Here is a 13,478-nt window from a genome sequence, read left to right as displayed (position 1 = left end):
TTTCAAACTTGGCTACTTTATGAGCTCACGGAATTCCCTAGCCAGCGTACAGAGCTCAGAAGGCTTTGTGCCGCATTCCAGGGCAGCTCTAATGTTTATACTGATCACATTTTTAAGTGTTGGGTATTGAGGGTGGGGAATCGGATCAGTAATAGCATACCTTTCCTGGAAGTGTTTTGAAGGAACTAAGCCTGCCCTGGGATTAGCATCACTTTCCAGCTTGGCTTGCCACCAGGTTGCATCATCTTGGGTCATGATTTGAAGAATATCACCTTTTCTGAAAGGAAGTCCAGCTTCTTTGCAAGGAATTGCTTTATCTTCACTGGGATTATAGTCAAAAAGAGCTTTCATGAAGATCTGCAGAAAAGAATACACTCAATTATTTAAATTATTTAAAACTACGGTGAATTATTTTAAAATCTGAGGAATTCTATTATTGTTACTGTTGTTTGTTGGCATAAAATAAGTTTACCTATCATGATAAAAACACATGTGGAAAAAGAAATGTTGGACTGAACTGGCATTTAACACTGAGTGAATGACCAATACATTTTACACAGCCATCATATGAAGAATCGCAGTATTTACCTTGCCTTCTTTTGACGAGTTTTCTTCTTTGATACTGGGTATAATCTTAAATGTAATGGCTCCTTGGGACAGGGACTAAAATATGGAAATATAAATTACTAAATCGTGTACTTAAAAACAAAACAGAGGATATAGTGAATTGAATCTTCATCCGATTTTAGTCCAATTCATATTCTTCAATAGCAAACAATTTTGAGCTATTGCACATGCATTAAATACTCTATTTTCTATCAGAAGGAATATATATTTAAATAACATAATGTAATGTGTTTATAATTTAGAAGATGATAGCTATTTATCACACACACACACATGTGCTATAAATATACTGTAAAGATTTATAAAATAATTGTAAAGAAATAATTTATCAATAAATTATTTCCTTAAATCTCAAGTCCGTATTGAATAGAAGGAATTATTACCAAAGAATGTACAACTTCTCCAAAAGCCAATAAAAGTATTTTCACATATGATACGAGCCAATTTTTTTACAGTTTAGAGAGTAACATTTAATGTAAGGAACAACATTAGAAGGTGATTTCTTTTCAATCAGTACTTTTTGTATTGGTCTGAATGTATCTATTTTATACGTTATGCAAGTAAAAGGAATACATAATTATTAGCTTTGTACGGTTCTTTGGCCAGAAAATAACTTATATGTTTCACTTTTTTTATGGAGACTGCTTTATATTCTTTCTCCTTATACTCTTTTCTTTATAAACAGTTACTAGGAACTCCAGACAACACTGAAAAATTAGTCTCCTATGTTTTTCAATTAAATACTCAACCTACTTTCAACCTACCAGAATTTGTATAATTTCCTCTGGTTTTTTATCCTCCACTAAAATTCCATTGACTTCTTTTAGTTCGTCACCTACATGAATGAGACCTACGAAACACGGTTATGTACTAGTCAAATAATTCTTATATTAAATGAACCACTGCAACCTGAACATTTTTTCAAGTCATGCCCTTTCCAACTAAACTTTAGCTTTACGTCTTCACAAGCCTAGTTGTGTACTGATGATTTATATATACGTGTGTGCATATGTGCTCATGTGTGTCTATATCAACAAGAAATTATATCCAACATTAAGCTGATGAACTTCCCTAACCACTTCATCACCCGGCAGTCCCCCAAATTTCCTGAACTAGTTTTCTTAAAGGCTGGGAGGCAATTATGAAAGTGATTGGTTTTGGCAGAGTTGAAAAATGAGAAACCTTCAGAATGGAGCTCTATTTAGCTCCATCTTCAGAAGAAGAAACTTCATTGACTAATGGAATGACATTAGAGAGAACCAAAGATAATGAAATTCTTTTTCAATAAACATTCTCCAATATTGTGTATGCTGTATTATTTTGGCAAGTTTATAAAAACCTTTTTGTTCGTTACCAAGCAGAATTTCTAATTATTAATATAGGTCTACAATCCACATAAAGTGTGATTTATTGTTGTAAAGGGGCAGAAATATCTTGATACTTAAATACGGAAACTGATTTTACAAACTGTCATAATATGAAAAAATTACATTTCCCTCCTTTTTTAAAAAAAGTACTGCATGTATAATATACACAATATCATGGCTATACACCTGTTCCAATAATCTATACCTGATAAAAGATGAATTACATTCCACGACAGCAAGATCCAATTAATAGATTTTGCTTGATTTAACACTTTAAAAATTGGAAATTAAATTCTGCATTCAATACCTGTAAACGTAGTTTAAAAATTCTTACCACTTCGGTCTGCCGCTCCACCACGCATTATCCGAGCCACAACAACAGCTCCTGTGTTTTCATCCCTTTTAATAGTAGCTCCCTTTAAAAATAAATTTAAGAATTACAATAAAATAAAAATTGAACCACATAAAACAATTTTCTAGATGCTGTCTTTGGTACCTTGATTTTTTAAAAAAATATTGTTGCTGTTATTAGTTTTTCCATTTGAATTTTATTTTAAATTTGGCATAATAGTGGACAACATCCATGATTATTTAGAACAAAATGATAAGTTTCTAACCAAAATAAACCAAAATAGGGGGGGGGGCGGCATACAAATCTAATAAATTATTATTAAATTATTATTAAATGCTGAGGCAATATCAACTTCTGATATTGATATTTTGGAGAACTGCAAAATCAATTCATTTAATTGTTCAATAATGGGGGGGGGGAGTATGATGGATTGATAACTGGAATTTTAAAAAGAAACTGAAGTCTTTATTTTGGCTGTTCAAGATGAAGCCACCTGAACTAGTGCAATCAAGGCTAGAACTGAAAAATAATCAAATGATTCAAAATATAAATTATGCAAGAAGCAGAAAAACCAATAGATCATAAAGTCACTTGTGAAGATGATCATACAAGCTAATATAAAAACAGCATAACACATATGGTCTCTTGGCTCTCTTTGAAAATAAAGATGCAGAATACAATCAGATTCTGAATCCCAATTCCATTGTTTTTTTCTTTAGCTAGCTCGCAGAATCCGCATGACTTAAATGTGACTAACTGTTCACACTGAATTGTATGGCAAGGAATGAAAATAATATAAGTTTGGATGGAGTCCAACTGTTGGTTAGTACGAAACCATGTGATGTCATCAAGTCATTTTTAAAATATTAGCCAAATTGCTGCTGCTATTGCTGATTCTTCTTCTTATTATTATTGAAATGCTAAATCGTACCAAAGGTTCTCTATTTTTTACGAGCCTGATGATTTTCACAGAATCTTCTTCATTATCAATATCGTCTGGCATAGGAGGCAATACAGGATCATAGCTTTTCTCAGCAACAATATCGTGCACAGAAAGCAAAGCCTGCAAAAAATTGGGTTAAAAACAACTGTCAGCTAAAAAGCATAAAACATATCTGCATTGGTAATTTACCATTACTGTTCCAGACCTAGATACAGTTTGCATCTCATCAGCAGTGATTTGGCACAAAATGTCCCGCACAGCTTAGGAACAGCACTTTGTTCCAAAATAAAATCAAAGGGACGCATTCTGTATTGTTGAAAGGGTGTATTTGTTCAATTGAACAAAACTGCAATACAAACACAAACTTCTAAGACATCAGTGAAGAGAAGCAGAAAACTATATTCTTTTTGTTCATGAAAAGGAAGAAAATGTTTAATGGTTATGTGTATTTTAGAATTCTTGTCTTCACAGGATTGATGTTTTTCCAGATAGTAGTATTCACCATCTAAAATTTATTATTGATATGAACAGAATAAATTTTTAATTGTGTATCATTAATAAAAACATGCATCACATTTAGAATGTTAAAGCTAGTATGATTCATGTATAATCTAATATAAATCTCCTCGCCTTTCATAAGCTCCTTAAAACCCACCTCTGTTGTCAGGCATGGGGGAACTGAGATATCCTTTCCCCCTAGGCCTATACAATTTATACATGGTATGTTTGTGTGTGTGCTTGTTTGGTTTTTAATAAGGGTTTTTCAGTTATTTTAAATATTAGGTTTGTTATATGCTGTTTTTATTATTGTTGTTAGCCGCCTCGAGTCTACGGAGAGGGGCGGCATACAAATCTAATAAATAGATGGATGGATGGATGGATGGATAGATAAATATTGATATTGGATTTGTATACCTGATCAAAATAAATCATTGAAAATCCCATACCATACATAATTGATGTACAATACTCTTTCCGCAAAGGCGGTGGAACAAATTCTCATTTCAATATATAAGAAAATATATTAAAATCTATTCTTAAATTGAATTCAGAACTAAAGAAAAATGCAATCATCATCATCATCATTCCAAAGTATTGCAATTAACCAACCAAGATATGAATAGTCTTTCTAACCATCCTCTCTCTTTTGCAAACAAGATACATACTACAGCTTAACAATGTCCATCCACATAACATGATATGTTTATCATTTAAAAATAATGACTGCGGATGAAATAATGCTATTTGGAATAGTATTTCAGTGATTTTTCCTTATGATGGTAAATTTTATTTTTACATGTAAAAATACAATAATAATTTCCTGCAATGAAAGTTTTAAACACTAAACATCTACTATTCTGCACCAGGGAATTGGTCTGCTGCTCTTGCTAATGCAAATATAATACATATGAAGTTTAAATGCTTTTTTTCGTTCTTTAAGCGCGTTTCCTCTTCGTTGAGATTGTTAATATCAGGAGACACTGGACTGTCTACATATTTTAAAATATCCACTCAAAGAAGCAGCTACTTCGTGGCATCTGGTTACAGTACTCATTTTCTTTTATATGGCACCTCTTTTTCCTCCCTTACTAATTCAGTCCATATTTCAGAAGGATTTTAAAAATGATTTAATCAGATCCATTTGCTTAAAACAGAAAAATCTCCTGATGATTCATAAACATGATACAAAGGTGGCTGCCACATTTTTTTTGCAGCTTTCCAGTCTAGCTTACAGTCCCGTTAATCCCTAAAAGTCTTCCTTCCAAGTTCTAACTATGCCTCATCCTGTTCATTTCTGAGCCTACACAAGGTCATTGATAAGTCTTTAGAATAAAAGCAATTAAACTAGGGAGTTTTAAAATTTTTCCAATAGTAGAGGAAGCGTGACAGATGATACTGCTGTAGCAACATTTAGTTAATCAATTTTTAAAGTTCTAAAAAAAAAGCTTTCAAATGGTAAAGGAGAAAAACTGGGAAAAAAAATTCTGAAAAGCAGAAACAAATTTGAAACAGATGCCCATTAAAAACCACCTAATGGGTACATAGTATGAAAAAGAGAAAAGCCACTGTACTCCTCGCCCCCCACCCCTTTTTTGGTCCCCCCCAAAAAGTCAGCACGATTACAGAAGAGATGGGGAGCGAAGGAAAAGCAGCAGTTGAAGACATTGTTCAGCAATTGAACAAGAATTATGTGAAGAACACCCATAGAAAAGACACATGTTCGGCTTCCGGTTTGGTGGAGATCGCGGCGAGACGTGTCTGGCAGGGCTCTGCCAGGCGAATCTCTTCTACCCCCTCCGAAGGTCGCAATTGCGATCGGATCGGGCCCGGATGGCCCGATCCATGAACAGGGGGCTCTCCTCTGCCCGAGGACCCATCGCCAGGACTCCAGAGGCAGCGGTTCGCCCCGCAGCTTCGGAGACGGGAGAACCGCTCCTCTTTGCATAAGAGGACCGGCCAGCGCTTTCTCCCCTCACCCAGCGGGAAGAATAAAAGCAAAGAAGTGAAAGTAAAAATATCTTCATCTACATAGAAAAAGAATATAGCAGAGAAAGGACCTAAGGTAAAAATTTCCATTGTGTTTCGTTTTTAAGTCAGAAGATCGTAAAACTTTTAAGTAAAAGTTTTTTTTTCCAGGGCGAAAGTGAAAGTTTTTTCTTGTTTAAACCCATCCGCAAATAACAGCCGGATCTAATTTTTTTTTCTTCTTCACTTTTACTTTTCCATTTTGAACTTGAACTTGGGAATCTACAAAATAATTTTCTGACTTTATGCCTTAACAAAATAGTTTAAATTTGACATGACTATTTAGAAAATTTTAACTGCTAAAGAAAATTTCTAGTGATGAACAGAATTTGTTCTTGATAGACTTTTAAAATCATAATCTTCTGGACTTAATTTTTGAAGCGGAGGAACACAATCTTGCTGCCTTTTTTTTTCCTTCTTGCTGCCTACTTTCACAACATGAATAACTTAATAATCATGAATTAAATGGAACCTAGGAGTGATTGAAATCACTTCTTTCTTGGATCACTTATTGTTGGATTAATCTATTTGGAATATTTGCTGAGCCTTTTGGACTATTTGCTGACACCTTTTGGATTATTGCTGATACCTTTTGGATTATTTGCTGAGAACTCTTTGGCTTAACATCTGCCTGCTGCACGAAAATTAACTTGACTCCATCTTGGGATCTCTTTCTTTGTTCTTTGCTCCTGTCTTGAATTTGGAAAATAAACTGACTCCATCTTGAACACAAGCAAGTTTTGGAATTGCTTTACTCCTTGAATTTTGAATTGAAATCAAATATAACTTTACCCTTTGAGACTTGGATCTTCATTTCTACTTCCTAGCAAAATTACAGGATTTATAAGAAGAACTTAAGTATACAATACTGTTATTGTGTCTTTGAATAATTATCTGGTTTTTTCCCTGAATTTTCTTTGACTTTCTTCCTTACATTTTTATTATTAGAAGAAGTTTGGTTTGAACTATATGCATTGTTAATAAACCTTGTGTTCCTGCTCTATTCTAAATAGTTGAACTAAAATATCACCCTCCTTCTTTTTCTTTTTGAACAATTCTTTTTACTTCATTTTTCCCCCTCTTCCTTTTTTCTTCCCTCCTCCTAAAGTCTTCTCCTCCAATAAACTTTTTTTTTCTTTTCTTTTCTTTGTCTTCTATATACAGTTGATACTTCTTCTCTTCTTTCATTTTCTGCCCTCCTTTTACTTGAAAAGGCTAACACTTGTTTTTTTTTTTTTTTCCCTGTGACACTAAACAATAACATTTCTTTTTTCTTTTCTTCTTTTTTGAACTTTGTTATTAATTGAATTGCTATTGAATTGGTATAGTCATATTACAAGGGAAACAAAATATATTGAATAGATTTGGAATTTATAGTAATTTCTTTTCCTTTTCACTATATATAAAATTGAAACTAACCTTAAAATTTGAAATAGTGGATTCTAATCTGAAAATGTCCCACACCTCAACTCTTGTTAAAACAACAAAGAAACAAACAACACCAACTACTCTATCTCCACAAGTGTCACCGCATTCTTCTCCTTCGCATCAAGTGCTAACCATGTCTACTAAAGACAAAGACAAAGACAAAACAATGCAGTCCAATCTTGCATCTATTCATGAGACTTTGAATGCTTTGAAGGACTTTATGGTCAAGTCACAAGAAGATGCCACTCAACAAAGAGAGGCCATAAAGGAGGAGGCAAAACAACAACGAGAAGTCATAAAGGAGGAGGCAATACAACAAAGAGAAGCTATAAAAGCTGACTTGGCAGAATTTAAAGTGGAGATGGCTCAAATGAAAGCTGATATGGGCGAGATGAAAGATCAGATAAAGCAGATTCAACAAACTCTTCAAGAAAGTGATGACCGAGTTAAAAAAGTTGAAGAGCAAGCTGACAAAAATGAGAAAAGAATGGAGTATCTTGAAGGGAGAGCTGATGAAAGATACAAAAGATATGATGAATCTATCATCCAGCTGGAGATGCAACGAGCTTCGTATGGACTTCGATTTCAGAATATAAAAGAGGAAAAAGATGAAGACTTAAAAACGACTATGGCGGAAATCATTGGAGGTATACTTCAAGAGGACCCCATGGCCTTACAGAAAGAAATCGATGAAGTATACCGAATCTCGAATAGCTATATCCGTCGACACAACCTCCCAAGAGAGATACATATTAAATTTACAAGAAAGGCGTTGCGAGATGAGATACTTCATTATTCAAGAAACTCCCCGCCTCAACGACATGGAGTAGAAATAAAGATATTAAAACAAGTTCCAAGAAGTGTCAGAGAAAACAGAAGAGATTACCACTTTTTAACCAAAATCTTGATTAAAGAAAATATCACTTACCGTTGGCTTATTCCACAAGGACTTTCTCTGACATGGCGCTCTACAAGGTACAAACTGGAAAACGTAGATCAAGCTATGTTCTTTCTTGAACAGAGTGGCTTGGGCCACTCCGACCATGCAAGTAAGCAACTAGTGGTCCAATTACAACCAGCTCAACAGCAACCAGGGGAAAAATCACTAATTCAGCAAGAAGAAAACCTGGGGGCAACTGCCCAAGTAATAGAGCAGGACCAAGGCTCTAGAAGAGTTCAACCCCAGCGAGAAACCAAAAAACCTATTAAATGACAACGAATAAAGACTTGAAAATCTTTTCCGTAAATGTTAATGGACTTAACGAACCAAGAAAAAGGAAGCAAATTTTTTCCAAAATCAGAAACCAAAATGTTCAGATTGCAATACTACAAGAAGTTCATATTAAAAAAGATAACCAAAAATTACTGTTGAATCCCAAAATTGGAAAAATGTATGCTGCATTAGCAGACCAAAAAAAAAGAGGTATAGTGATGTATGTCAAGAATTCTATAAATTCCAAACAAATATATAAGGATAAAGAGGGTAGGATATTGATTGTACAAGTAGATATTGAACCCAGACCTCTAGTGGTTGTTTCTATTTATGCCCCCAATGAAGACCAAATGTCATTTTATAAAAATTTACACCAAATAATAACAGATTTAGCTATTGATAATTTATTGATAATAGGTGATTTTAATGCTATCGCGAATAGACAATTAGACCACTCAGGAGGGGGAGGTAATAAAAAAAGGGGAAAAGGCAAAAAAACAAGAAGAAACTTGCTACCCAGTACTTTTCAAAAAATGAAAGCGGAACTATTATTAACCGATATTTGGAGGGAAAGACACCCTCTCAAAAGGCAATTTACCTTTTATTCCAATCCTCACAAAATTTGGACGAGAATTGACATGTTATGGGCACCAAAAACGGTGGCAGAACAAATAAGAGAAGTTGAGATAGATGTTAACACATGGGCCGATCATAATCCAATAGTGGTCTATATGACGATGAATAATAAACAGAACAATTGGCGGATGAACAGGTATATATTAAATGACAAGAAATATAAGGATTGGATTGAAAAGGAATTAAAAATATTTTTTGAAATTAATAAAACATCAGATACTACTCCACAGAACTTATGGGATACAGTTAAAGCGTACATAAGAGGTTTAACAATATCTTATACAGCAAAATACAATAAGGAAAAGAAATTAGAGTATTTACAATTAACAAACGAACTAAAACAATTAGAATCCTTATCGCAGCAACATACTAAGAATAGAGATCTAAAGACAGATATAAACGTAATTAAACATAAAATTAGAGTTATAGAACAAAACCAACTAACTGAAAAGATTAAAAGAGCAAAGCAACAATACTTTGAATATGCAAATAAACCTGGCAGATGGTTAGCGTATAAACTTAGAAAACAGAGTCAATCAAAATTAATCCAAAAATTAGAAGATAAAGATGGTAAAATAAAATTCGATACAGAAGGTAAGGCAGACATTGTGTATAATTTTTATAAGGAACTATATGCTAAAGATTATGTCATTGAAGATGAAGTTTTTAATTATTTAGAGGCTTCAAATTTACCACAAATAACAGAAGATCAACAGGCTACCATGGATGGACCAATAACAATGGAGGAACTCCTAATAACAATTAAAAAACAGAAAAGCAACAAGGCCACAGGCCCAGATGCCATACCTGCAGAATGGTATAAGATAGATAATGAAACAATAAGAAATCATATGTTAGAAACTTTTAATTCCTGTAGACTTGACGGAAAAATTCCTAAATCTTGGTCAGAATCACTGACAACCTTAATACATAAACAGGGTACAGAACCAGAAAAAATTAAAAATTACAGACCCATATCACTATTAAATGTAGACTATAAGATTTTTATTGCTATTTATGCAGAGAGACTCAAAGGAGTTATAAATGGAATAATACACCAAGACCAAAATGGGTTTCTTCCAGGGAGACAAATTAAAAATAATATTAGAACTGTAATAAATATACTAGAGTACTATGAACAACACCCAGATAAGATGGCATCTTTAATGTTTTTGGATGCTCAAAAAGCCTTCGACAACGTTAATTGGATATTTATAAAAATGCAATTAAATAAAATGAGATTTGGCCCAAAATTTGTTAATCTAATAGATACCATATATTCAAAACAAACAACGAATATAATATTGAACAATAGTCAATTACCAATACTTGATATAAATAAGGGAGTTCGCCAAGGATGTCCTATATCACCATTGTTATTTATTATGACCCTTGAAACTTTATTAATTAAAATAAGAGCGGACCCCAGAATAAAAGGTTTAACCGTAGGAGATGAAATCTATAAACTCCAGGCCTTTGCAGATGATCTAATGTTTATAATTGAAGAACCGACAACAACAGTTCCTATTTTATTACAAACCATTGAACAATATGGAAACGTAGCAGGTTTAAAGATAAATAAAAACAAAACACATTATTTGACTAAAAATATGAACAAAACACTAGAAACTAAATTAGAAACTATCTCTGGAATAAAGACTGTAAAAAAGGTAAAATATTTAGGAATAAATTTAACAGCGAAAACAATAACATTAAAAAATGATAATTATATGAAATTGTTAGCAGAAATTAAAAAAGACTTAGCAACTTGGAACAATTTGAAAATATCTTTCTTAGGAAGAATTGCAACAATTAAGATGAACATCTTACCCAAGGTCTTATTTCTTTTTCAGACAATACCAATAAACCCAGGGGGTATCTTTTTAAAAACTTTAACCAACTTAGTAAAAAAATTTATATGGCAAGGTAAAAAAGCAAGGATAAAAATGAATTGCTTAGAAGATATCAAAGAAAGAGGAGGATTTGGCCTTCCAAATTGGAAATTATACTATCAGGCCGCCGCACTAACATGGCTTAGAGATTGGATAATCTTAGATAATAAAAGAACACTCGAACTAGAAGGACATGATTTAATGCTTGGATGGCACGCATTTTTATGGTATGATAAGGACAAAAATCATTCATACTTTAAAAGGCATACATTAAGGAAATACTTATTAGAAGTATGGAAAGATATAAAGAAGAATCATTTCTTAAGCATCCCAGAGTGGTTAGCTCCCTTAGAAGCAATAACGCATCCAAAGTCTATAAAGGACAAGAAAATGACTTATAGATATAAAGAACTATTAAATGATCAGATGAAGCTTAAATCTAGAATTGAACTACAAGAAGAAGGGATAATAATAGATTGGTGGCACTATGCCCAGATCCGATCTAGATATCAGAAGGATAAAACTCTCTACATTTTTAATAAAAGTAAGAATTCTTTAACTACCTTAATAACCACTAACTCTACAAAAATGATAGGGAAAATATATAAACTACTTATTGCTCATAAAAATATAGAGTTGACTTTAAAAGATACTATGATAAGATGGTGTAGAAATATTGGTAAGGAAATAGATATAGACACATGGGAGAAAGTGTGGATTAATAATTGGAAAATGACTAAATCAGTTTCCTTAAAAGAAAACCAAATCAAAATGTTTTATAGATGGCATCTCCCACCAAATAGGATAGCAAAAATGTTTCCCAAAACATCCCCAATATGTTGGAAATGTAAGAAGGATATAGGAACTTACTATCATCAATGGTGGACATGTAGCAAAGCAAAACTATATTGGAAGATGATTGAAAAAATACTAAAAGAAATAATAAAACAAGATATAGATAATACCCCGGAATTTTATTTATTAGGTGTCACAACCCAGATCTATAAGAAAGAAATTTTTTATTTAATCACACATATATTAACTGCGGCTAGAATAATATATGCGCAAAACTGGAAAGGGGAGGAAACCCCCAAGGAAGAAGAGGTTATAGCTAAGATATTAGATTGCGCTGAAATGGATATGATGACAAGAACATTAAACGATCAAGAGGATACTAAATTTTACGAAACATGGAACAACGTTTATAAATGGATAGATAAGAAAAAATAAGATATATTGTTAGTGGTTGTTTTTTCTTTCTCTTTATTTTGTATTAGTTTTTATCTAGATGATAACAATAGTAATATTAGTTTAAAAGGATTTTTTGATGATTATGATACAGCTATGTATGTATAAGTATAAACAATATATTAACATTTTTGAAGTATAATAGTTGAATTTAGTCTTACTGTTTAGACTGAAGGTTTAATACTATTTTATTATAGTAATTAGGATTATATTAAAGGTATCTTTCCTTTTTGGTAACTATGTTATACTAACCTTAATACCCACATTAAGACTTGTAAATTTCAACCCAAATTTATTAATTTTTTCCTTTTTTCTTTTTTTTATATAATAGTTAACACATATGTATTCTTTTTCTATATTTGAATTTATACTTTCATAAGAAGCGGGGGAAATACACCCCCACTTTATGTTCATTGTTTGTTTGTATTTGTTTGTCTTTTTATGAAAAATAATAAAAAAAAAAAAAAAAAAAAAAAAAAAGAAAAGACACATGTTCAACTAACAAACCCCAAGCAAATCAGAACTCTGGGAGGCACAAAACAACGAACTTACTGGCACATCATATAATAATAATAATAATAATAATAATAATAATAATAATAATAATAATTTTTATTATTACTATTATTACTATTATTACTATTATTATTATTATTATTATTATTATTATTATTTATTAGATTTGTATACCGCTCCTCTCCGAAGACTCGGGGCGGCTCACAACAATAATAAAAACAATGTTACAGTGGAACAAATCTAATATTAAAAGAGAAAAAACATATAGAACCCCATCATTTAAAACCAAACAACAGATACATACCAAACATAAAATATAAAAGCCTGGGGGAGGTGTCTCAGTTCCCCCATGCCTGGTGATATACGCCGCCCCTCTCCGAGGACTCGGAGCAGCTCACAACAAATAATACAAATACAAATCTAATATTAAAAACAGTTATAAAAACCCATTATAAAAAAGCAGTCATACATCCAGACAAACCATGCATAAAAAAAAGACAGCTAGGGGTATATCAATTTCCCCAAGCCTGGCGACATAGGTGGGTTTTCAAGAGCTTGTGGAAAGCAAGGAGGGTGGGGGCAGTCCTAATCCATGGGGGGGAGGTTTCCAGAGGGCTGGGGCCGCCGCAGAGAAGGCTCTTCCCCTGGGTCCCGCCAGACAACATTACTTTGTCGACAGGACCTGGAGAAGGCCAATTCTGTGGGACCTAATTGGTCGCTGGGAGTTGTG

The 13,478-nt window shown here is 32.9% G+C and overlaps 1 protein-coding gene across 3 annotated transcripts in view; it reads right to left on the bottom strand.

Annotated features, from left to right (window-relative positions):
* MPP7 (MAGUK p55 scaffold protein 7) overlaps positions 1-13,478 on the bottom strand; it is a 134,017-nt gene that overhangs the window by 38,481 nt on the left and 82,058 nt on the right. For all 3 annotated transcript variants that reach the window (XM_070729414.1, XM_070729416.1, XM_070729415.1), the window contains exons 6-10: positions 3,278-3,409; positions 2,329-2,410; positions 1,392-1,477; positions 589-663; positions 161-357 (exon numbers count right to left, since the gene is read on the bottom strand). In XM_070729414.1, coding sequence (XP_070585515.1) covers positions 161-357; positions 589-663; positions 1,392-1,477; positions 2,329-2,410; positions 3,278-3,409 — 572 coding nt within the window. The remainder of the gene's footprint in view (positions 1-160; positions 358-588; positions 664-1,391; positions 1,478-2,328; positions 2,411-3,277; positions 3,410-13,478) is intronic.

This window comes from Erythrolamprus reginae, chromosome Z (genome assembly GCF_031021105.1).
Source record: "Erythrolamprus reginae isolate rEryReg1 chromosome Z, rEryReg1.hap1, whole genome shotgun sequence".
Lineage (NCBI taxonomy): Eukaryota > Metazoa > Chordata > Lepidosauria > Squamata > Dipsadidae > Erythrolamprus > Erythrolamprus reginae.
Note: the sequence above shows the minus strand (reverse complement) of the source record. Positions and strands in the feature narration are given on the sequence as shown.